Source organism: Lepidochelys kempii, chromosome 10 (assembly GCF_965140285.1).
Source record: "Lepidochelys kempii isolate rLepKem1 chromosome 10, rLepKem1.hap1, whole genome shotgun sequence".
NCBI lineage: Eukaryota > Metazoa > Chordata > Testudines > Cheloniidae > Lepidochelys > Lepidochelys kempii.
In genome coordinates, this window is record NC_136389.1 from 63,070,001 (window position 1) to 63,094,032 (window position 24,032).

The 24,032-nt window shown below is 44.4% G+C and overlaps 1 protein-coding gene across 3 annotated transcripts in view; it reads left to right on the top strand.

Annotated features, from left to right (window-relative positions):
• The first annotated feature begins 6,925 nt into the window (after nt 1–6,925).
• LYSMD2 (LysM domain containing 2) overlaps nt 6,926–24,032 on the top strand; it is a 30,547-nt gene continuing 13,440 nt past the window's right edge. The window contains exons 1-4 of one of the 3 annotated variants that reach the window (XR_012153997.1): nt 6,926–7,313; nt 13,221–13,558; nt 17,199–17,466; nt 18,921–19,061. Coding sequence is in view for 1 of the 3 variants with exons in the window: in XM_073303867.1 (XP_073159968.1) it covers nt 7,083–7,313; nt 13,221–13,558 (569 nt within the window). In the remaining 2 variants the exon portion in view is untranslated. The remainder of the gene's footprint in view (nt 7,314–13,220; nt 13,559–17,198; nt 17,467–18,920; nt 19,062–24,032) is intronic. The other 2 variants (XR_012153998.1, XM_073303867.1) reach the window with 2 other exon arrangements.

The following is a 24,032-nucleotide window of genomic DNA, read 5'->3' on the forward strand; positions in this document are numbered from 1 at the left end:
CGCTCTTCCCGCAGCCCCCATTGGCCTGGAGCGGCGAACCGCAGCCACTGGGAGCCACGATCGGCCGAACCTGTGGACGTGGCAGGTAAATAAACCGGCCCAGCCCGCCAGGGGCTTTCCCTGAACAAGCGGCGGACCAGCTTTGAGAACCACTGCATTAGACAGATTTTTTGTTGTAATGATGATAATAGTACTTAATAAATTGTGAATCCATTGCTCTGATATCAAAAAAAGTGTATAAAAACCCAACTGAGGTCCAGTCTTACTCCTATTGAAGTCAACAGCAAAACTGCCACAATGTGTCATGTTACAATGGTGAAGAATCACAGACAGAATAACTATCTCTGCCTCACTAAGCGTCTGCCTAAAACCTTCCCAAGCCGATTCCACAAGACTTCCTTAAACAGTACACATATCCTTACAACACGTAATGGGAATACATGCTTTCTATGAATTGCCTTAGCCCATAATCAGAAATACAGATGGAATATTTGTTATCTGAATCAGCACAAGGTACACACTGGTCTGTGACATAACACCACACTGCACCATAAAAGCTTACGTGAAGCTTTACAATTATACCTTTGCTGTACACAAGGAAATCAGACTTAGAAACAGAGGATTTTTTTAAACAAATACAGTAACCAGACTTAAGGGAGTAAGTTAGACTCTGGCCTGATATAAGATAAAGTGATGCAAATGCTGAAAAGACATATCTATTTTCTTCTGAGATTCTTTACTAAGTGCCAGAATACAGTGAATCTAGTCTGTAGGTTCTTTAAAGCAGGCTTTCAAACTGGGGCCTGGCTACAGAGTTGGGACCTGGTCAGTGTCTGGCTGAGGCCTGAGACTCTTTTTTAGTCTTGAAAATGAAAAATGTAAATTGCTGTCTGCAATTTTTTGAGCAATTCCCTTTATGCTTATTTCAGCTCCAACTAAAGATTCCATCATGAAATCAGTAGGATTTCAGGGACTGAGCAGGGATTCTCTTGCAGTGACTCCTCCTAGCTATCAGGGATCCTCTGGTGCCAGCATGGAGGGCTGGTAGACTCTCTCATTCTCTGATTTCAGTGCCTCCAGAGATATCCAGCCAATCTAGGGTTGCCAACTGTCTAATCACACAACCCAAACACACTTGCCCCGCCCATTCCCCCAAGGCCACGCCCCTTCCCCCAAGGCCCTGCCCCGGTCCCACCCATTTTCCAAGGCCCCGCCTCGCTCACTCCAGCCCCCCTCCCTCTGTCACTTGCTCTTCTCCACCGTCACTCACTTTCACCGGGCTGGGGCAGGAAGTTGGGGTGAGGGGAGGAGCTGAGGTGTTCAGACTGTGAGAGGGGGCTCTGGGCTGAGCCTGGGGCAAGGGGTTGAGGTGCGGGAGGGGATTAGGGGTCCAGGATAGGGTTCAGGGTGCAGGCTTCAGCTGGCAGCGCTTACCTCAGGCGGCTCCTGGAAGCGGCGGCATGTCCAGCAATGGCTCCTAGGTTCATGGGTGGCCAAGCAGCTCTGCATGCTGCCCCTGCCTGGAAGCACTGCCCCTGCAGCTCCCACTGGCTGCGGTTCCTCTTCCCAGCCAATGGGAGCTGCGGAGTCAGCGCTCAGGGCGGAGGCAGCAAACAGAGACCCCCCTGGCCACACCTCCTCCTAGGAGCCACTGATGGACATGCCAGCCGCTTCCAGGACCGGCACGGAGCCAGGGCAGATAGGGAGCCTGCCTTAGCCCCGCTATGCTTTCGCACTTTTAGTGGCCTAAAATCTCCCAGATTGGCTTCAGTGGCCTCCAGGAGATTGAGCCCAATTCCGGGAGACTCCTGGCCAAACCGGGAGGATTAGCAACCCTAAACCAATCTTGGAGCCATCAGGGGAGGGATATCAGGAGGTGGGAGTGTGGGAAGAGGGCAGTAGCAGCTGGCTAGCTCAAGGTTTTACCACCAGAGAGCTGCAAGGGACAGAATGTAGGAAACGGAGGCATAAGTGGGGACAAACTTGAGAGGATGAGCGTAAAACTTGGAGGTAAAAGGCTGGTGGGTGATTTCTCTTCTTGATTCCCAGTTACAGCTTGAGCCCTTGTACACCAGCTCCCAGGTCTTAAATTCTAAGAGATTATTTCCTGGAGCCCCCCTCTTCCCATTTGGGGCTCCAGACTTCAGCTGCAGGGCGGTGGGACTCGGGTCTTTAGCATCATGTGTGTAGAGGGCCCTGGGGTTTGGTGCTTCAGCACCATGGGAGGTGCCCACAGGTTTGAAAATATTAACTGGAGTTCCACCCCCCGGCACCCCTCCCCCGGGAGGCTCCATCTGAATTTAAGCCCTGCATACTCCATCTCCCCAGCCTCTTCTCCTTGACCCTTGTTCCTCTGGGAAGATTAACAGGATCCTCTCTGGTTTGAATTTGGGACAAACTTTCCCCAACCAGATAAGCTCTGTGCATAGAAATCAACTCTTCCATTTCACAGACAGTTGTCACAGTAAGTCTATGATAATTGCATATTCTTTAACATTTGAATATTTCATTAATAATTTGACATATAGAATCATAAAATGAGGTCTGGAAGGGACCTTGAGAAGTCATCAAGTCCAGCCCCTTGCACTGAGGCTGGATGAAGTACACCTATATGGTTTCTGACAGATGTTTGTCCAATCTGTTCTTAAAAACCTCTAATGATGGGAATTCCACAACCACCCTTGGAACCCTATTCCAGAGCGTAACTACCCCTACAGTTAGAAAGTTTTTCCTAATATCTAACCTCAACCTCCCTCGCTACAGATTAATTCCATTACTTCTTGCCCTATGTTCAGTGGACATGGACAAAAAATTGATCACTGTCCTCTTTAGAATAGTCCTTAACGTATTTGACGACTGTTATCAGGTCCCCCACTCAGTCTTCTTTTTTCAAGCCCAAACATGCCCAAGCTTTTTAACCTTTCCTCATAGGTCAGATTTTCTAAACCTTTTAGCAGTTTTGTTGCTCCCCTCTGGACTCTCATCAATTAATCCACATCTTTCCTGAAATGTGGCACACAGAATTGGGCACAGGACTCCAGGTGAGGCATATGACACTAATGCCAAGTAGAGCAGAATAATTACCGCCTGTGTCTTACATTTGACACTCCTGTTAATACACACCAGAATACTGGCCTTTTTCACAACTGTTTCACACTCTTGATTCATATTCAGTTTGCGATTTACTATCATCCCCAGATCCTTTTCAGCCGCACAACTTAGCCAGTTAGTCCCCATTTTGTAGTTGTGCGTTTGATTTTTCTTCCTAAGTGAAGTACTTTGCACATATCTTTATTGAATTTCATCCTATTTCAGTCCAATTCTTCAATTTGTCAAGGTCCTCATGAATTCTAATTCAGTCTTCCAAAGTGCTTGCAACCCCTACCACTTGGTATCATCTGGAAATTGTATAAGCATACTCTCCAGCCCATTATGCAAGTCTTTAATGAAAATATTAAGTAGTACCAGACTCAGGACTGACCCTTGCAAGATCCCATTAGATAAGTCCTCCCAATTTGATAGTGAACAACTGATAAAATACACTTGGAGTACGGTCTTTCCACCAGTTGTGCACCCACTTACAGTAAATTCATCTAGACCAGGGGTTCTCAACCTTTTTCTTTCTGAAGCCCCCCCCAACATGCTATAAAAACTCCATGGCCCACCTGTGCCACAACAACATTTTTCTGCATATAAAAGGCAAGTCCAGCTTTAGGGGGTAGCAAGCAGGGCAATTGCCTGGGGCCCCATGCCACAGGGGGCCCTGTGAAGCTAAGTTGCTCGGGCTTCAGCTTCAGCCCTGGGTGGCGGGGCTTGGAACCCCAAGCTTCAGCCCTATGTGGTGGGGCTTTGGCTTTCTGCCTTGGGCCATGGCAAGTCTAATGCCGGCCCTGCTTGGGGGACCCCCTGAAATCTGCTCAGGGCCTCCAGTGGGCCCTGGACTCCTCGTTGAGAACCACTTATCTAGACTGTATTTCCCTAGTTTGCTTCTGAGAATGTCATGTGGGACTGTGTCAGAAGCCTTACTATAATCAAGAGATATCACATCTACTGCTTCCTCCTGTATCCAGTAAACAGCAACCCTATCAAAGAAGGAAATTAGGTTAGTTTGGCATGATTTGTTCTCGACAAATTCATGCTGGCTATTCCTTATAATTCTGTTACCTTGTAGGTGCTTCCAAATTGATTAATAATTTGCTCCAGTATTTTTCTAAGTATCAAAGTTCGGCTGACTGGTCTATAATTTCCAGGGTCCTCTTTGTTCTTCTTTTTAAAGTGTAGATGTAACATATGCTGATGCAGGAGTGTTTCTACTGGGGTCAGAACACCATCTCCCAAAACAACATTAGCTATGCTGACAGTATCACTCTTCTATCGGCATAAGAACAACATAAGAAAGGCCTTACTGGGTCAGATCAAAGGTCCATCCAGCCCAGCATACCGTCCACCGACAGTGGCCAATGCCAGGTACCCCAGAGGGAGTGAACCTAACAGGTAATGATCTAGTGATCTCTCTCCTGCCATCCATCTCCACCCTCTGACAGAGGCTAGGGACACCATTCCTTACCCATCCTGGCTAATAGCCATTAATGGACTTAACCTCCATGAATTTATCCAGTTCTCTTTTAAACCCTGTTATAGTCCTAGCCTTCACAACCTCCTCAGGCAAGGACTTCCACAGGTTGACTAAGTGCTGAGTGAAAAAGAACTTCCTTTTATTTGTTTTAAACCTGCTACCCATTAATTTCATTTGGTGGCCCCTAGTTCTTCTAGTATGGGAACAAATAAATAACTTTTCCTTATTCACTTTCTCCACACCACTCATGATTTTATATACCTCTATCATATCCCCCCTTAGTCTCCTCTTTTCCAAGCTGAAAAGTCCTAGCCTCTTTAATCTCTCCTTATATGGCACCCGTTCCAAACCCCTAATCATTTTAGTTGCCCTTTTCTGAACTTTTTCTAATGCCAGTATATCTTTTTTTGTAGCTGCATCTACACTGCGTTTTTTGTTGGCATAACTATGTCGCTACTACACCTGACTGACATAGCTATGCTGGTATAAATGTAGCCCAAGTCTTCATGTATGACACTCTTATTCTGGAATAAAGAGTGCTTTATTCCTCTTTAGCTTAACCCACGTCAGCTTAACCCATTATTCTGGAATAAGAACCCACTACTGTGGAATTAATTAGGGATAGTCAATCAGGGATTTCACCATGTTTAGACAAGCCCTGAGACAGACGGAGAAGTCAGTTAAGAATCTTTGTTCAATTATTTGTATTTATATACATTGCATTCAGGTAACTCCTTAATATTAGTAAAAATATCGTAGGACGTCCCTCTGTGGAATCTCCTGTCAGCACTCCAGAGGGCCCTGGGTTATGTGGGCTTGACATCTGTTAATTTATGTTCCTATTCTGTCAGCAATAATTGATGTGATTGCTCAAAACACCATTTTACCTAGGTCCTTCACACTGAACATCCCCAACCCACTTGCTCCCTGCCGACTTGCTTATTGGAAAACCCGGGAAGTTGGTTAGCGCAAGCCCACCCACTGCTAAAGGCCCCTCCCCCAGCCTAGCGGGAGGGACCACTGGACCCAGGGACCAACTGATTACGGGGGACAACTAATGAAAAACAGAGACCAGAGTGAGGGTCAAAGGTTCAAAATGAGGATACCGGATGAGGACACCGAACAGAGCCCACTGCTCCTCAAAGCTGTCGAGGGAGCCAGCAGACGCTGCCCAGTGGAACTCTGCCCGGATGCATGAAAGTAGGGAGGAACGGAAGTAGGCCCCGCAGTCGCAGAGCACCCCCTCATCCAACATCCTTCTCCTGGTATTTTAGATGGAGACTTTGGCCAGAGTCAGAGGAGGTTGACGAGGAGGTCTCACGACTTCGTGGGGCCACGGATAGGGTGTGAAAAGAGGAACAAGTGTGGGAAAAGTGCAGCCAGAACCTCAACAAGAGGTTCTGGAGGAGCCGGAATAGGGGCTCCAACCTGGCGCATTCGAGATAGGCGTGTGCCAGGTTCTCCCTCACGCCGCAAAAAGGGGCAGGCCTCAGGTGTAGGGGTGAACCGCGCCAGGTGCACGCCCGTGCTCATGGCTCCATGAAGGAGCCGCCAACTAATGTCCCTGGCGGGCCATGGGACCAAGGTCGAATAAAGGCTGGCCCACCGGGGCTCCTCACCCTCTTTAGGTGGAAGATAGTCCCGCCATTTGGTGTCGGGGCGGGACACGAGGGTGAGGAAATGTAACATATGGAGCATGAACGTGTACAGATGGTTTCTGGGCGCGGTTCAGAACCGGACCGGCTGCAGGGTAAGCAGCTGGCTCGGAGTGTGGGATGGGGGAGGCCGAGGGGGCTCGCGGAGCAGGGGCCCAAGAAGAATGTCGGGAGGGCCAGGGGTGGGCGGGGAACGCCCTCTCGCAGGGCTCGCCGGCAGGAAAGCGAGAGAATCGGGTGACAAGGCGGCCTTCACCTCCTGGAGTACGCGCCCAGGGGTCGGAAGGGTGGAACCCGCCGGCTTGCTCCTCCACGCGCCCTTCCCTGGGAACTACTCCTTCAGTTTTGCTCCCTGCACCCCAGACGATCGGCTCCTCCACACCCCAGCACCACACAGCTCTCCCCCATCCGCTCCACTCGCTACCCCTCCGTTCCGCGCCTGCCCCTCGCTCAGCAGCTCCTCCCCCTCCCGGCGCTGCTCCCGTAGCGCTCTCGCGGCGGGACAGGACAGGACAGGGCGCCGAGCAGCGGCGAAACTCCAGGCGAAAGGCAGAAGCTTCAGCTGGGCTTCACTTCTCTACTAGGCATGCGCACAGGCTGCGCGCATGCACCGCAGGACGGCAGCAGGGGCTTGCGCGTGCGCAGACAGGAGACGCAATTCTATTTGAGGTCGCGCCCCCCCCCCCTCCTCCCCCGTTGCCCTGACAGCTGTGGTGTCATCGGCGCTTGGCCGGTGTCAGCCGCCCGTCGCGGCGGTGACTCGAGTCCCTCTGCCGCCTGCCATGCCCATTGCTCGGCTGGCTGCTGCGGAGGCGGAGCACTGAGGGGAGCACCAGGCGACGGCGCGGGGCATGGCAGAGTTCCCGCCGGTGCCGCTCTCCCTGCGGGAGGAGCCCCCGGCCGCCCGCTCTGGCTCCGAGTCCGAGTCGGAGGCCGAGCTGTCGCAGAGCCTGGCCCGCACCAAGATCCGCTCGTACGGCAGCACGGCCAGCGTAGCGGCCCCCCTGGCGGAGCGCTACCTGGAGCATCGCCTCAGCGCCGGCGACACGCTGCAGGGCATCGCGCTCAAGTATGGAGTCACGGTAAGGGCGGCCCCAGGGGCCCCAAAGGCGGGCCGGGCCTCCGAGCCCTGAGAGGGGAGGTCACAGACTATCCAGGGTGGGAAGGGACCTCGGGAGGTCATCTAGTCCCACCCCCTGCTCAAAGCAGGGCCAGTCCCCAATTTTTGCCCCCATCCCTAAATGGCCCCCTCAAGGATTGAACTCACAACCCTGGGTTTAGCAGGCCAGTGCTCCAACCACTGAGCTATCCCTGCTGCTGCCCTGGCCGGGTGGAGGGAAGGATGGGTTTGTGGCGGAGGTGCTGCGCAGAGAGGGTGCTAGGTCCTGGCTTTGCCTCAGACCCCTGGGACACTGGGCGAGTCACTGATCTCCGCGGGTAACAACCCTTCCTCTTCCTCCCCGCCTCAGAGCGTAAACGCTGGGCTGGGCCGGGACCCGACCGCACCACGTGTGTGCGGTCCGCGCGCTCTGGGCCCTGAACTCCGCTGCGATCCGGAGGTACCAGAAATACAATTTGTGGGCCAGGCAGATGGGAGTGGGGGAGGAATTCCCAGTCCTGGGTGAGACAGCGCAGCTGCAGGAGGAGGGACCCCAGGCGAGGTCTGAGCCACTTGGGGGCTGGGCATGGGGTGAAGGAGAGATACCCAGCCAGATATATGGCACAGGAGCTAGACAGTGTGGGAAATCCACAGCCAGCTGTGAGTAGGGTCGCCAATTTTGGTTGGATGTATTCTGGGAGTTTTCATCACATGATATAATCTTTAATTTCTGGAGACTCCAAGGCAATCCTGGAGGGTTGGTGACCGTAGCTGTCAACCAAAAGAAATGGGATGGAGATTGACAGGAATCCTTGGTTAAATGTGAGCCATCTGAGGTTGTGAGAGGGATGGGGTGAAATGAGAATCTTCACTCACTGGTAGGGAGGAGAAGAAGGGGGCATAGAGAGGAAAAATCCCTCCTCATCGCATGCAAGTTTTGGGGTAAGGTGGTGGGGAAGTTAATGCCTGGCTCTCCATGAGCCAGTGGTTTGTGATGGAGGAGGGCTCAGTCTCTCCCTGGCCATGTGTTAAAGCAAAAGTTGCAGGAATAGATGAAGAAATGCTTGGCCAGCTGTGACTAAGAGAAGACCATAGATGGGGAATTCTCATTCAGATGCGAGTCTCTAGTAAATGTATTGCTTCAGTAATATATCCACAACTATCCCTTTAAAAAATAATAGTAATCTCAAATTAATATCTGCAACATGACAGTGAGGCCCAGTCCACTGTGCAGGCTCCAGGAACCTGTTTAAACATGGCTGTTTCTAATAAGCTTTTCCAGATCAGCATAGATAAGAATATTTTTTTCTTGTGAGAGCCATGATCCATAGCTGTGCTATGCATTACCCATGCAAACCACCACCTGCTCTCTATAGTATCATGTCATAATAGTTTTCAAACCAAATTTCAGCTGGCCTAAGGGAAAACATACTAAAAATCTTCTAGCAACAGCTTTTTATATACAGTTGTAATTAGCAATATTTGACTCCCATTGTGAATAAGGTCAAAGTTCTTATTTCCTCTCGGAAAGAAGAGTAACTCTACTTTGAGTCAAATCCTGTTTACTCCTTACTGATATGAGTAATGCTGTGGAAGTCAGTGGAGTTACTCTGGTTTGTTTTTGGTGTAAATGAAAGCAGACTGACTCAATAAGAACGTTTGAATAAGCGGAACTGGTTTGCCATTAGTTTATTTATACATTCACCATTGTAACTTAGTTTCTTCTCGCACATGTTAATAAAAACCAAACCTCTCGCATTTAGTGACACTTAAATGGTGTTGGAAATATTTAAATTTGGTCTTTATTCAGAAGTGGAGCTAGTGCATTGTAGTTACATTTATACAAAATATTTATTTTAATAAAATTGTATTTCTAAATAGGAACTTCAGTATTTCAGAGTGGAATTGTAGCATGGAATACTAACATTAAAAATTAAGCTCAATTTTTAACCTTGATTTAAATTACTTAAAATACATTTCAAGCCAGACCTGTCAAAGAATATATCTGAAACAAAATAGTAATCTAGCCCTCAATTTCAGATGTCAAGATGTGCCTTTTTTAGTTCTCCCTATTTAAATTGCCATTGTGACAGTATAAGAAGTAAGTACTGATTTTTCACTCCCATTTGCTATCTAATACCAGACATTCCTAGCAGTCTCCTTAATTTACCAAGTCTTGAGTAAAGGCTTTAGAGTTTTAACGCCCCTGTAATATAAACAGAAGATTTTTTAAAATAGAAACTTAGGACCAACTTCTATTAAAGAATCTCTTTGTATATACCTTATAAAATGAAAAGTACTTTAGCAGCAATCCTAGTTGCACTCGGCTCTGCCTCATAGGGCTAAACCAAGCCACTGACATTTATGAGAGTCTTTCTGGTGACTGATGGGGGTTGGATCAGGTCTTACTTCAGTAGGGGCTCAGAGTGGTGTGAAGGTAACATCGTCATCTCTTGAGAGGGTGAGGAGGATGAAGAACTTGCACTTCTAACAATGACTTCCTCCCAGCTGCTTAAGAAGAGGTATTAATTGTCTTTAAAGGAAACAAAAGGTCCACATATTTGCCCTTTATCAGAAGGGTGCTGGCTACAACATGGGGCATCATGTGTATCTACCGTAGGTATCTTTCAAGTTGCTCTTGTCATTCTATCCATGTGCCATGTAGGAAAAAGGATATCCAAGGCCTTATTTATATACCATACTTTAAACAAAAGTTTCCTGTTATGTCTCCCTTCCTTATTGCTCCCATTGGCTGTAGCAATGATGGGAGCACTAGTGCTGACAGTCACTAGTGTCTTAGTAACTGTCATCTATGCCTGTTCTGAACAAGGTTAATGTAATGTAGAGATGAAACCTACAACTGATGAGAGATCGCATGTAGGGAAGATGTTAGTTTGTGGTCTTTAGTGTAATCTCTTTGCTAATCGGGGAAGATTTTTGATGTTTATAAACAATATATTTGTAAAGATCTATCAAGCTGATTCTGTTAAACACCAAATAAAATCTTTTATTCTCTTAGAATATTTTGATTAGTGAGTGTGGGTAAGTAATTGTGGGAATTAAAAGGATGATGGCTAGAATATTGTTTTATATAGCTCCTACAAAGCCAAGAATATATGTGCTTTGTACAATGTAAACATGAATCCCTTGCAACATCCCTAAATAAGTGACTACTATTTGTATTTTTATTTTGCTGTTTATTTTCTCCAAAAATAGGGTGCATGTATAATAGGAAAGTTCATAAGCCTTTTCTGCCTCGGTACAGTTTCATCTATGGCTGTGTTAAAAAACATAGGATTTTTAACCACCATGTTGTCCAGTTCCAGGGTTGAACAACATTAAGGTTAAAATACCTGTACCCCATTTGCATTACAGCTTTTATACTGGTGGACCTATGCCAGTGCAGAGAAATGCTTATGAAATTTCCCAGCATAGGAAAGGTATCAGTGTCAAATTCCACTCACACTTACACCCATGAATCCTTATTGGAGGCACTGGAGTTCTGTGAGTGTAACTGAGGGCAGAACTTAGTCAGCAGTTCTCAAACGACGTACCCAAGACTACTCACAGAATTTTAGAGTGGAGATTAAAACATAGGGGTCCCTTACTCCTACCACTAAAATACATGGCTCTCTGAAAGGCCACAAGAAGATATCCTAAAGCAGTATTCCAAGGAGGAAGAACAAACCATCACTGGCAGAGTTACAGTGAAGCGTAATAAACAATAGCTTTCGGGTGCATTATTTATCAGCTATCATTTTGCTAGTCCCTTTACAAATGCAAGTCATGGTAGACCTACTGGGTTTCAGCCTTTGTGCTACAGTTCTGTAGATTGATTTCTCCTTTAAAGAAAGTCATGCCTTCCAATTACCAATATAATCATAATTTTGGTATCGAGCAAGTAAATGATTCTGTTTGCTTTAGTGGCTTCTGGTTTCTGGGGCCTTGGCTGGGCTCCAGGTTTGGCTTTGCAACCTATGCTACCTAGCGAAATGGAGTAGTGTAGGGACTGCACTGTGATCCAGCTGACTCTCCCTTGTGGGGAAAGTTGGATAGCAAGAGGCAGTTGCAAGCAGGTCCCAACAAGGTGGGGAGATTAAAATGAAATTTCACATGCTTGGATGTAGCAGAAGGTCAGATTCTAGTGCAAAAATGCAGAATTCCTTAACATCTTAGAAAATGGCAAATTCCACAGCCATGGAATCCTGGGACCACAAGGCCCTGATAGAGAGATGAATGAGGCAGCTCACACTTCTCAGAGCTATTGTTTCAGGCCCTCTGCAGTCATCACTGCATCAGTTTGCATTTAGTTCCTGTTTTTAAGGTTCTAGGGCTAGAAACAATTAAAAACAAAACTGAAAGCTGAGATTATGCAGCCATGGGTGACTGTCATGGAAAATTCTGCAGCTACAGAATCCGTGGGGCCTATACCCATAATGATAGAAAGATGGGCCCCACAGAGATGTCAGTTTCTATCATGCGATGTTCCATCTTGATGGGCAGGTTACTTAGATCAAGATGGAGCATACAGTGGTGGGACCTCCAAGCTGCATTTTGATATTTGTATAAATTGATTGTGTAAAATAAGGAGGGTTGCCACTGGTCATGCTGTAGAATTCCAATGGCTGGTTTTGGCCAGCAAGTGACACCTACACTACCAGGCTCTCAAAATATGGGGCCATATTCAGGACCCAATTAGAGATCTCTGCATTTATGTAAAACCAAACACACCAAAGCAGGGAGTGGCATCACAGATTAAATGTATTCATTTGATTTCTCCAACACCCTTGAAGTTCACTATTTGTGGGCCTTCCAAGACAGGCAGTCAGCTGTATGGTCTAAACATCTTAGTGTACCCCTGAAGCCCTAAACACCTTCACATGCTGGGATTACTTATACTTTAGACCTAAAGTCAGTGGTTCCCAAACTTTAACAGCCTGCGAACCCCTTTCACTAAATTGTGAAATCTCGTGAACCCCCTCCTAAAAATATATATTTCCAGGGATTTAAGTTTAAATTTCCTCCGCACTCCATGAGGCTCCTGCTGCTGGACCCCGTTGACCGCCCCGGTCAACTGAGCTCCACTGAGCTTGGGCTGCAGGTTCCGCTGACTGCCAGGGCTCAGGCTGCCAGCTCCAACTGCCTGGCCCCGCTCTCTCTGGGGCTCGGGCTGCCAGCCCCATGTGGAGCGCTGGGGTTCGGGCTGCCGGCTCCCCCGCTGACGGGGGGAGGGCTCGGGCTGCCAGCCCCAACTGCCTGGCCCTGCTCTCCCTGGGGCTCGGGCTGTCTGCCCTTCAACCAGGTCCCACCTGCTGCCTCCAATGCCCGGGGTCCTCTGGCTGCCATTAGAGAAATTTTTCTGGTGAACCCCCTGTAACCTTCTGCGAACCCCCAGGGGTTCACAAACCCCAGTTTGGGAACCACTGGTCTAAGTAATCTGTTCAGGCGGTTCTCTGGGAGTTGCTCTCTCAGACTGGCCCCAACATGAATGCAAAATAATGCAGGATTTTTGCAGCGTTATTGTGTATTCTTTGCTGAGCAAAGGTGACCTAAATTTGGGTTGTGAAGAGAATGGAGTACTCAAATTTAGGGAAAGTTTCTTTATTTGGAACAAAAAAATATACCCTTAGGGAGACTTCCAATAGCATAAAGCCTAGTGCACGGACAAAGAAAGCAAAGCAAAATGGCTGAGTTAATGGCAAGACAGAACAGAGATGTTCTAAATGCAATAGCTCCTTTTATATTCTAATTTAAGACAAAGTAATTGTTTCAGGGAAACTCTTCGCTTATAAAACTGCTTGCCTGTTGTGTGTTTTGAGGATGGTGGCATTCTGTACTTTACAGAAATCAGTACTGCTTCAATTTAATTGTTTTTCTTTCTCTCTTCCAGATGGAACAAATAAAAAGGGCAAATAAACTATTTACTAATGACTGTATATTCCTGAGAGAAACGCTGAATATTCCAGTTATATCAGAGAAGCCGTTACTGTTCAATGGACTTAATTCGCTGGAATCGCCTGAGAATGAAATTATTGACATTTCTCTTTGTGGTGAAGGACCAATGACAGTTCAGGAAGAGAGTAGTTCTTCTTCTCCCAGTCCTCAAGAACCTGACAATCAACCTGCTGCACCCGAAGAACTATCTGCCAAAGATTTTCTACATAGACTGGACTTGCAGATTAAGTTGTCAAAACAGGCAGTCAGGAAACTAAAAGATGAAGATATCAGGTAAACTCCAATTTAAAATGAAGCATCTAATTTCAGACTAACATTTACTCCTTTTTATATTGGAGTTGTTGTGGCATTTGGGCAAACGCTAGTGACATTTATGTCTATAATCTTTCTAATTTAGGCTTATTTGCAGCCCCTATCTCAAATGACATTTATCATGTCGTGTAATGGACTATAGGAAGGTTCTTGGATACTATGGTGATTAGAATAGTATAAGAAGCTATCTAGAATAACAGCTGTATCTAAGCCCTGGCTATAAATCAGAGAAGGAATAACATTGTGTAAAAGGTGTTGGTATAACACAGATTTCTGATTTGGTAGATGGTTATCTATATAGGCTTTGATTCAGCAAAGTACCAAGCACCCAATGACCCTGTGAAGCCGAAGGTGTGTAATGAGACATTACTGGGGCCCCCCCAAGCAAAAATCTGAAATGGCCCCCAATACACATTTGTAGATGTGCCTAATCTCATACCACTTTCCTTTCTCACCCAAAGAATGCTCATTCCTCCTAGTAGCTGTCTCTTCCTCCTTTACCACCCTCATACATTCACCTTCCCTTACATCTTGCCTTCACTAGGGAAAAAGATGTATTCTTAGCTAAGAGGAGGCTCTAGTGGCTTCATCCCATATCTCCATACACAATCCCCTACCATAGCGGGGTTGGCCTTTCCTTCTCAAACACATGACATACATGCTCCCTGTGGGTTCATCATTCCTACTCCTCTCACATACCTTTCTCCTCTTAGTGCCCCCCCCCCCCACACACACACAGCTAATCAGCCAGGCTTTTCATGTTCATCCCTTGGAACCTCATTCATTAGTAGCTCCTTGGAGTGAAGCCAGATACCAAGCCTTGCAGAAGTTGCTCCTTCCAGCCCTCTGTTGGCTTCAGTTGGGAGATACAGGCAACTGCCTGCCCAGGTGAGCTGCTCCTTAAATTGTACATGTAAAAAACCACAGTGCGAAGAGGAGGATATGCCGGCTGCTGAGACGGAGCAACTATCTACTTCTCCAGCTCTTAGGAAACTGGAGGTGGAGCATCTCCTTTTTAAGAGGTGAGAGGCATCTCCCTTCTCTCCCCAGTGGGAGACTTGGACAGCAGGAGCTCTTGCAGTCAATTAGGCTGCAAGATCAGTGTTTCCTCCTGCAAGGGCCCACATCAGAGTCCAGGCCCCTCAAAAACTACAAATGCTGCAGGGTGGTACTTAAAGCCTTGGTGCTCAGCAGCTCACAAGACCAAACCTGTTGTCTCAGATGAACTAAGTTAAAATTCTATAATTTAGTATCTTGTGCAATTAAATGTATTTCTAATGCTGTAAATATACAAACATTGTTCCTGAGCTGTATGTAATAGGAACTAGAAAAGTTAGTAGCTGGGCTAGCAGTAAGAATATTTGTAGGAGGGGATTGGCAATACAGTTCTAGTGTTGAGCTGCTGGAAAAACCCCTTGTCATGTACAACCCAGTGAGTCTAGTTCATTTTTCACTGCACTCCATACACAGCTTACTTGCCCTGAGGATGCGTATTTAGGGCTATTGTCTAACATAGAAGGCTGTGGATGCTCTGAGTTAAGAGTCCTGTCTGGTTAGCACACTTGTGTGTCAAAGGGTAGGCTTTCTGAACTGCTCTCTCCTTTAAGTCTCTTGTCCATCTCTTGGTGTGCTTCTGCATACTTGACTGACATAGGCTGCACTGTTTGGCTGTATTTCCCCAAGCCAGATTTGGGTCATGCAGAGAAATGGTTAATGGTATTCACCTGTCACCATCATTTAACTTGCATCATCGTTAGCATGGTTGAGGAGACTGTGCAGGACATTGCTATCTTAATGGCTTCTGCTGATGAATCTCATGATAAGCCTGCTAAAAAGGTGACATTAACATATGAGTAGGTGTTGTTGACTTAGCAATTAAGCTGGGCTGACAGAGACCACAGGTGCCCAGCAAGGATTTTGCTTATTTTAATATCCCTTGCACACAAAATGTTAATGTATAGGAGGGAATTCATTCCAGGACCTCAGCAAACGACACACAGAAAAAGTGGTTGTATTCAAAGTGACTGGCTTAAAAATAGGAACATTGTTACTGCTTCCTTATATGTTTTCTGGGTCATAGCTTGAAAAATAAAATTTTATTGCTGTATTTGCTCCTGAGCCAAAGAGTCAAAAAACATCAAACTACATTCACTTTTGTGTATACATCATTAACAAAATTACAAGAGTACACTTTTTTGGGGGGGTCATGATACTGCATGAAGCACAGCTTGATTATCAGATTCCAGCTTGAACCTCCATTTAGAGAACTGGATTGTCAGTTATAGTCACAGGAAAAAGCTAATTTAGGAGGCAGATTAAGAATAAATATGTACATTTAATGGGTAATGTTACTGAGCTACGTGTTGTTTTATTCTCCCCACAACTTCCATATACTTTAATGGGAGTCAGGTGCTACAGCCCTGACAATGTGCCCAACATGGTGGGAGGGGGCACACACGTTATATTTTTCTGGTCTCATTTGTTAGCCTTATAGCCTTTCAAACAAATGAGTTTCAATATTTAATCAGATATCTCATGGATTTAGAAGCAATTGAGGCATTACAGTTCTTCAAATAAGTGTGCTGTACAGTGTTGCAATGTGAGTAACTTTTACTTATGATATAGGTGGGATTTCACCTGTATAGAAGACCTTCATCAGTACTGTAAAAATAAAATTAATGTTCAAGTGTTGCCTTAAGCATATATGGCACTTTATGCAAAGGGACCCCAAAGTACTTTACAGACTGTGGCCCAGAATCTGATCTATTACATTGGTATATATCCGAGTAACTCCCTTTGGTTTTTATTGGTTAGCCTGGATTACAGCAGTGTGAATACAGAATTGAGCCTTCCATCAGTCTGTATATAACCTAGAGAGTTTTGTGTATCTACATATAAACGCTCTTCCGAAGTCTGCATCTCTTCTTGCTTTTACTGTTGTTAACTATTGAACCCTCTTCATAGCTTCCCAAGTCATTGCTCTCCAGACTCTAGCATGTGCAGAATGGTGTTGCTTGCCTTCCTACATACCGCAAAGAACTCTGGGTTCCCAGTGTTTCAAGATCCATTCAAAATTGCTGTCCTTGTTTTCACATCCTGCATGAACTTTCTCTTCTCCCTCACTTTTTTCTAGCATGTGCCTCCTCTGTCTTACCATTGTTTAGGAAACCTGCTTTTCTGCAGCTTCTGACACCTGGCCAAGTCTAATATTTTTTCCCCTTCAGCTCTTCAGGTCTTTCGAGTTTTATCTGAAAACCTCTTTTCTCCTGTGCATAGTACATCACTGTCCTCTCAGATTTAGGGTGGGGAAAAAAGCATGGATTTAACTCTATAAAGCCTTTTAGGATTCAGTTTGTGTGAAAGGTGCTATGTACACAACATAGATGCATTGTAATGTTACCATACCCAATGGGTTATGGGACCTTGAGCACAATTTGGCCACTCAGTCAATGTTGTTCTGTTGTCATTATGTGTTAATATGGTATGGCTATAATGAAGACCTTTTTATATGAAGGTAAAAGTGCAAGTAAAAAAGTAAAAAATGCTATGTTTCAGCTACACTGACCTTGTACATTCTATTTCAAATGGCCTTGGCACATAGTAGAGAGCTTTTCAGATAATGTGAGATTATGGGATGTACGTCAGCATTGGAATGTACTCAAATGGCAGTTTGCAGAGATGGAAGAAAAGCAACATTTGTTATGTTGCTACATCTTGAACCAGGGAGTAGAAGAATGGATCTGAGGTCTGAGTAAAGAAGACAGCAACAGCAGCAGAGGATTGGCTCCAGAATTCCAAAAACTATCACCTTTCTCCTGTCAGCATGCTTCTGCTAGTGTGATATGCAGGCTAATGGGATACTGCATGTGGTAAGTTGCTCATTCAGAACTTTTTCCCCTTAAGGGTTTTTTAAAATTTAAATTCTATCACATGCACTCTTAATAGTGAAACTCAGTTACACATGCTAGGCCTCATTCCTTATGCTTAACAGGAGTTCTGCATGCAGAGCTACTGCAGGATCAGGCCTAATGTAAATGCAATACAAGGTGAATACTTGAATTCCATTAACCATCACCTTCCAAAAATTATCATTTAACCATCCCCCTTGAAATGACCTCAACCTTCTTTTGTTGGATTGCTTAGTGGCCAAAGTCTCAGCTTTGGAATACTTAAATCAGTCTCTGCTATAAATACAGCCCTTCATCCTTCCTAACCAGAAAACTGAGTAACATGTAGGTTGTGAAGGTGGTCTCTTGAATTAGACCTAAAGCTTAAAGGCACTTTATGCCTTGCATGGATGTTAATTCCATGTGATCTTTAACCACAGCCATTGTTGTGCGGTGCACTATTTGGCTGCTGCCATCCTCCCCAGAGGTGACTGCATTTCAGTAGTAGTAGTAGTAGAGTGTGTGTGTGTATATAATATATAGTATTTATGAAGAACTTTGTGATCTTTCAAGGGTCTTTATAAAAGTATAATTATTACTCAATCTCTGGCCACCAAGCAAAGAAATGTAAGATTACATATAAAGGAGGATTTGTGTGGTGGTGGCGGTACAGGGGCATAGAAGAAAGCAAAATAAAAACAAAGCCAGGTCATCCTTTTATTTTTGCACATCTGCTTTTGCCTTGTCTTTGTATATTTTAAGTGCATGTTTCCCAAACTATCTACTGTGGTGTCTGCAGCGCACCCATGTATTGCAGTTGTCAGGGATATGAAGGATGTATAGTAATTGTTATCCAGTTTTACCCCTGGCTGGCAGAAAAACAAACACTTCGTAGGTTTGAATTTTCCAGAAATTATTCATTAAAGGTTCTATCTTGTCCCAGTGTGTGTTTTGTAAAAACATCTACTCTGCTTGTGTACGCAACTAAGATAGATAAGGGCATTACATCCAGACATAAGTTTTATGATCATTCTTTTAAACATTCAGATACCAATAGACGATTTGTAAGCTCTTTACATTATCACTAAGAGAATTCTCTTGGGTGAATGTAGTAGATTAGGGTGTGGGGGTGAGTTTTAGTTTGTGCCTTATGACCACTAGTTTGGGGAGGAGGAATGGATATTTAATGATTCCCTCACATCCGAGTTTAGAATGTTACTGCATTTGAAAAGAGGAACTCTAAAAATTGTTGTTTGCATACATAAGCAAAACCCTGGCTGCTAGCTAACTGCAAACATGCAACATTGGGAACAGAACCTATAACTTGAAGTTCTGTTAACTTGCCTAGTACTCAGCTCATTCACTGGGAGGGAAGATGGGAGCATTTATGACATCCATGATATGAAGTTGTTAATTGGTTCTTGTTTTCTTTACAGTGCTCCAGTACCATCAGCCCAAAGAGAAATGTAGAGAGACAGCAATGAAATCAAGAAGCCTTTGAGGATATGTTGTGTGTTCCAAGAGCTATTAAATCAAGGGCTTTGATTGGTGTTCCTTTTACAACTGTTGGATGCTTGGTAAAAGAGGGGTTAAAGTATCAAATGAATTCTCATTGTCATGTGTGCTGTAAGCAATGGCTAGTGTTCATTATTTGTGGGTGAGAGGCATTTGTACAGAAATCTGTACAGATGTCCTTCTGTACCTGCAGTTTGTGTTGGGCTGAGGGTGGCAGGTGCAAGTTGAGATACACAGCACTATAAAAACGTTGTAATGCTTTCTTTCCGTTCTCCTTTCCTAACGGAGGAAGCGAGAAAGTAACTTATCACTTGTTTTCATTTTAGTGTATTTAGAAATCTCTTTAATAAAACTTTCCATTTTGTTTTTAATGAAAAAATGTGTGGCCACTAAAATCTGTGGCAAACTTATGTATTACTATTGTGATATGTGCCCAAGTGTTCATTTGGGGCACACGTCTCCCTGAAAGGTGTAATATATGCAGCTTGAATTACCTTCACCCTTTGGTAGAAGGTGTATATCTTAAATCTGTCCTTGTACAGTCATAACTTGCACTTCTGAAAATGGTTTTTAAGGTGATTTCTGTGATTTTGAATGATAACTGGCACAGAGTTTCTCTAACTGTAGTACTAGGGAGAGTGTGGAGCTCGGTCTTGAAAGCCCTCATGCAGAATTCCCATTGTCTTCAAGGAGAGCGCCATTTATGGGTGGATATACCAGCAGTGGGTCTCAACTTTTTTACTGGCGACCTTTCACATCGCAAGTCTTTGAGTGCAACCCCCCCTAATAAATATATTTAAAAGGGTGTTTAATTTAACACCCCTATAAATGCTGGAGGCAAGCGGGGCTTGGGGTGGAAGTTGACAGTTCGTGACCCCACAGTAATGACCTCGTGACCCCCCTGAGGGGTCCCAACCCCCAGTTTGAGAACCCCTGATATACAGGGTTAAGCCCTCAATTAGTCATCAGCAAGTTTTGAGTCTTCTTTGGGGTGACTAAAACAAGCATTCTAAGTTTCCTGGGCTGTGCTTTTCATAACTATGAACAGCTCTGCTTGGATTCAAGTCTGTAATGACTGTTACTAATGTTCTTAACTTGGAAAATAAAGCTTGTCCTTGAGCTTGGTCATGAACCATGCACCATATTGGGTGCCAGTATATTATTTGTTATACTGATAGCTACTTTGGAGGTCTGAACACACTAATATATACACAACAGAAGTGCAGATACTAAATAATGGATGTGGAGAAAAGTTTGTTGGACTAGAAGGGACTGGTGTTTCTTATTTGAGTATCTTACCTTTGAACAAAATGAGCAAATCTGCTAACGGAAAATAAGTCTTATTTCCATCCTTCACTTACTCCCTCCTGTTTACCCCCTCTAATCTGCTACAGCTGACCACAAGCACATCTGGGAATTGGAAGCAGGCAGCTTCCAATTCCCAGAGGTCTGCAGTTTTCACAATCTGGTAGAGGTGTTGAGGGCCCTGTTACATTGTCAGTGGGAGGGAATGGAGTAAAGCTATGTGGGCACGAAAGTTATGACTCTGGTCATCCCTATATCCCTGTTCAGAGAGATTCTTCCAGCCAAAAGCCAGACTTACCATCTTCAGGTGGGAAGACCAGGTTTGTTTGTTTGTTTTTTACTTGTTTTTTAATAGGAAGGACCAAATCATTAGGAAAGTTGTTTACAAGCTAAGCGAATAAAAAACAGGAAAAATCCAGGAAGTCCACAAAGATCTTTCCAATGCACAACCTACAACCACAAAAAAAGGAAAATATTACTCCCAGCCCAGTACAGTTAGTGTAATATAGCCTTCAAGACCATTCAGTGACATGGTGGCATCTTCAGTTACATCTTGTAGTGTAGGAAGCTGTTATTTCAATGATTGCCTAGCCCAGGTAAGAATTTAAGGAGAGAATGTGTTTATTTAATCAGTGAGATGAGAACCAAAGAGATACACAATGGCCTTCATAAAGATTCCCCTTGATATTCATTACAGCTGAATCTTGTCTCCATAAGTCATCATTCTCCTGCAGAATAGTAAAATGTAGTCTGATGCCATTTATTTTTTCAAGGCTGCGCAATTGTTTGTGAAAAATATACTTGATAGGTCATATGTGGACCTCAAAATGATGCACAGATCTGCATGCTGTGGTGTTGGCCTGAGGCTCCAATAAGAGAAGATTTGGCATCTTATTTTGAGTGCCAGGAAGATCACGTATGTCCGTCCATCACGGAAGACATGGGATCATGCAGAACTCTGAGGAAATATGTTTGGAAGGGCCTGATCTGGCAGCATGCAGGGAAAACTACCACTGACTTCATAGACATGGGAGTTTGTCTCTATTAGGACTGGAGTGTTGGACTGTAAGTGGGTATCAACCTATACAATGCTGGGACATTAGCAAAACTGTGCTCTTATTCATATTTCATAAAGCTAGCTCCTTGGCAATTTCAATTTCACTTCTTGACCATTTAATTGAAAGTGTTTAAATATGAACTACAATTGTTTTTATACTAAATAATAGAGGAATACTTCTCATAATATTATACTGAAGAAGACAGTTACATAATACAGTACTGGTAACAACTTTAGCCTAAGGGTAATTACTAAACTGACCCTTCAAACTAGGCTTTGAAATATTTATGCGTCTCTTTAGCTAAAAGATAATTTATACATTAAAAACCATGAGGCTAGTAACTGCTGACATTGCTGCACACTAGTTCTCTGTAGAAAGATAATTTGATCTGAATTGAAGACAAATATTTTTAAATCCATGGCACATAAACTTAATCATTCATTGTATGTTGTCTCTCATGGCCATTTCCTTTATTCTTGGTAGAATTCCAATCGAGCATATTGCTCTTCCACCATTTCAATATGTTCTGAGAACCTGTCAACACAGTATATACCCAGAGCAATGAATATCCTTCTGATTAGGACTGAAAGTATCTATTGTTAAATAGAGGTACTATTTTCTGGGATGTTAGTCACAAGATATTAGATTTATCACAGCTTGGACTAACTTTTGGTTTGTTTTATGTGGGCACATTTGGGAGCAGGAGATAATGCAGGTTACCTTCACCCAGGCCCAAGGCACCTGAGCAGGCAGCAGACAGAATCCAGTTCTTGTGCTCGAGTGCAAAACTAGGGTACCTGTGGTACTTTTTTGTGCCAATAAGTTGTCAGTAGCATGCAGCAGCTACCATCTGGTGACAGGGATGTAAGGAGTATGGCTCCCCTTGTGCTTCCTAAGGCATTGTTTGTGTCTTTCTTGTCTGGGCCAAATGCCTCAGAATCTCTCTGTTTGGCTAGTTCCTCCAGCAAGGAGCAGGGCACAGTTTAAACCTCTCTTTGCAGAAATAAGATTTATGTAGTTCACTGAGGACCCTGATGATTCCCCAGTACTTCTGATTCATAGTCCTCTGGTAGTTCATGAAAGACCCTGTGGTACTTCTTAGGATGGGTGGTATAGCTTGGTAAGAGTTGGCTCCCTGATTTTTAATAGCTGAATTCCAGCACTGCTTTGTCCTTGGAGAACTTAAGCTTTGCTAGAAGGAAAGTTGACAGACTGTACATATGACTGTACCAACTTCTGCTTGACATGCAGTAAAGAACATTCTAGGCACTGACTTGAAAAAATCTCATAGTGTCAACATACAGTGACCTTAGAAATTGCATTAAATCATACTGGTCCCAGAATGAGGTTTTGCTGCTAATAGCCTTCCCTGGTGTTTGTGAATGCATTCCAGCCAGTCTCAAAAGCAAGTTATACAGTGTGAAGACTACATTATTAAAATACTGTGGTTAAAAAGCAAGGAGACTTGCCTATGGAATATTGTGGTAACTCTGATGTTGAATTAAAAATATGAAGCGCTTGCTAAGTGAGCTGATGATTGTAGTTACAGACCATTTTTGCATAATTGTAGACATTGGAAAAGTGATCAATACTCAGTTAACATCGTGCTTCTGGTGTTGTCCTAAGCAGGACTTATTTTCAGTGAACAAATGGGGGGAGAGAAATTAATGTTTCATTCTAAGACCAGTCTATCTACTGTCAGCCTAGTCCTGCTTCCAAGTTCATCAAAGCATGGGGTAGGCCTGTTAGCTAGAACTAGAGGTACTGGGCACTGTGATAAATTTCTGGTATTTTAAAATAGTTAGCTCAGAACATGCAATAGTGAGCTCAAAATATGAGTTCCTCTCCAGTCAGTGTCTCTGATCCCATCTACAGTGGTGGCCCTAGGAAACTTAGACAACTAAATGTTTTCCATTAGATAATTTAAAACAGTGGTTCTCAAACTCTGGATTGGGACCCCAAACTGTTTTAATGGGGTCCGCAGGGCTGTCATTAAACTTGCTGGGGCCCAGCTCTGTAGCCAAAGTCCAAGCCCCACCGCCAAGGGTTGAAGTCCTCAAGCTTTGGTGCCCCCCAGGGTGCGGGGGAGTGGCTCAGGCTTCAGTCCCCTTCATGGAGTCTTGTAGTAATTTTTGTTGTCTGAAGGGGGTTGCGGTGCAATGAAGTTTGAGAAACCCTGATTTAAAATATTCAAGATAGTCCCTTCAGCAAGAACAGACAGATAAGGAAATATTGTAAATGCTAGAATACCTGTATCTATTTTGGTAAGGAAAAAATTGACAAGATTTCTAACATTTATGGGTTGGTAGCACCTGAAGATCACAATCAGGTTAGGCCCCATTGTACTAGAACCTCTATGAACACATAAAATAACACTTCCTGCCCCCAAAGCATGTTATCGGTCCTGTACGCTGCTTTTCACAGTTCACAGACTTCAAAAATCTCTCTTCATCCAACTGAACATAAATAGCATTCACAAGCCAAAGTAACTTAAAAATAGAAGTTCTAGTATTGTCATATTTTGGTACATTCAGCATGGTGGGGAATGGACAGATACCTTTCAGAGTTTAGCATGGAGGGGATTAATCCCTTTCTTCCAGGTAAAGGTAGAACCACAGTTGTTATTCCTGAGTTCAAGGATTTTCAGTGTTCTGGGCCAGCTGTTGACAG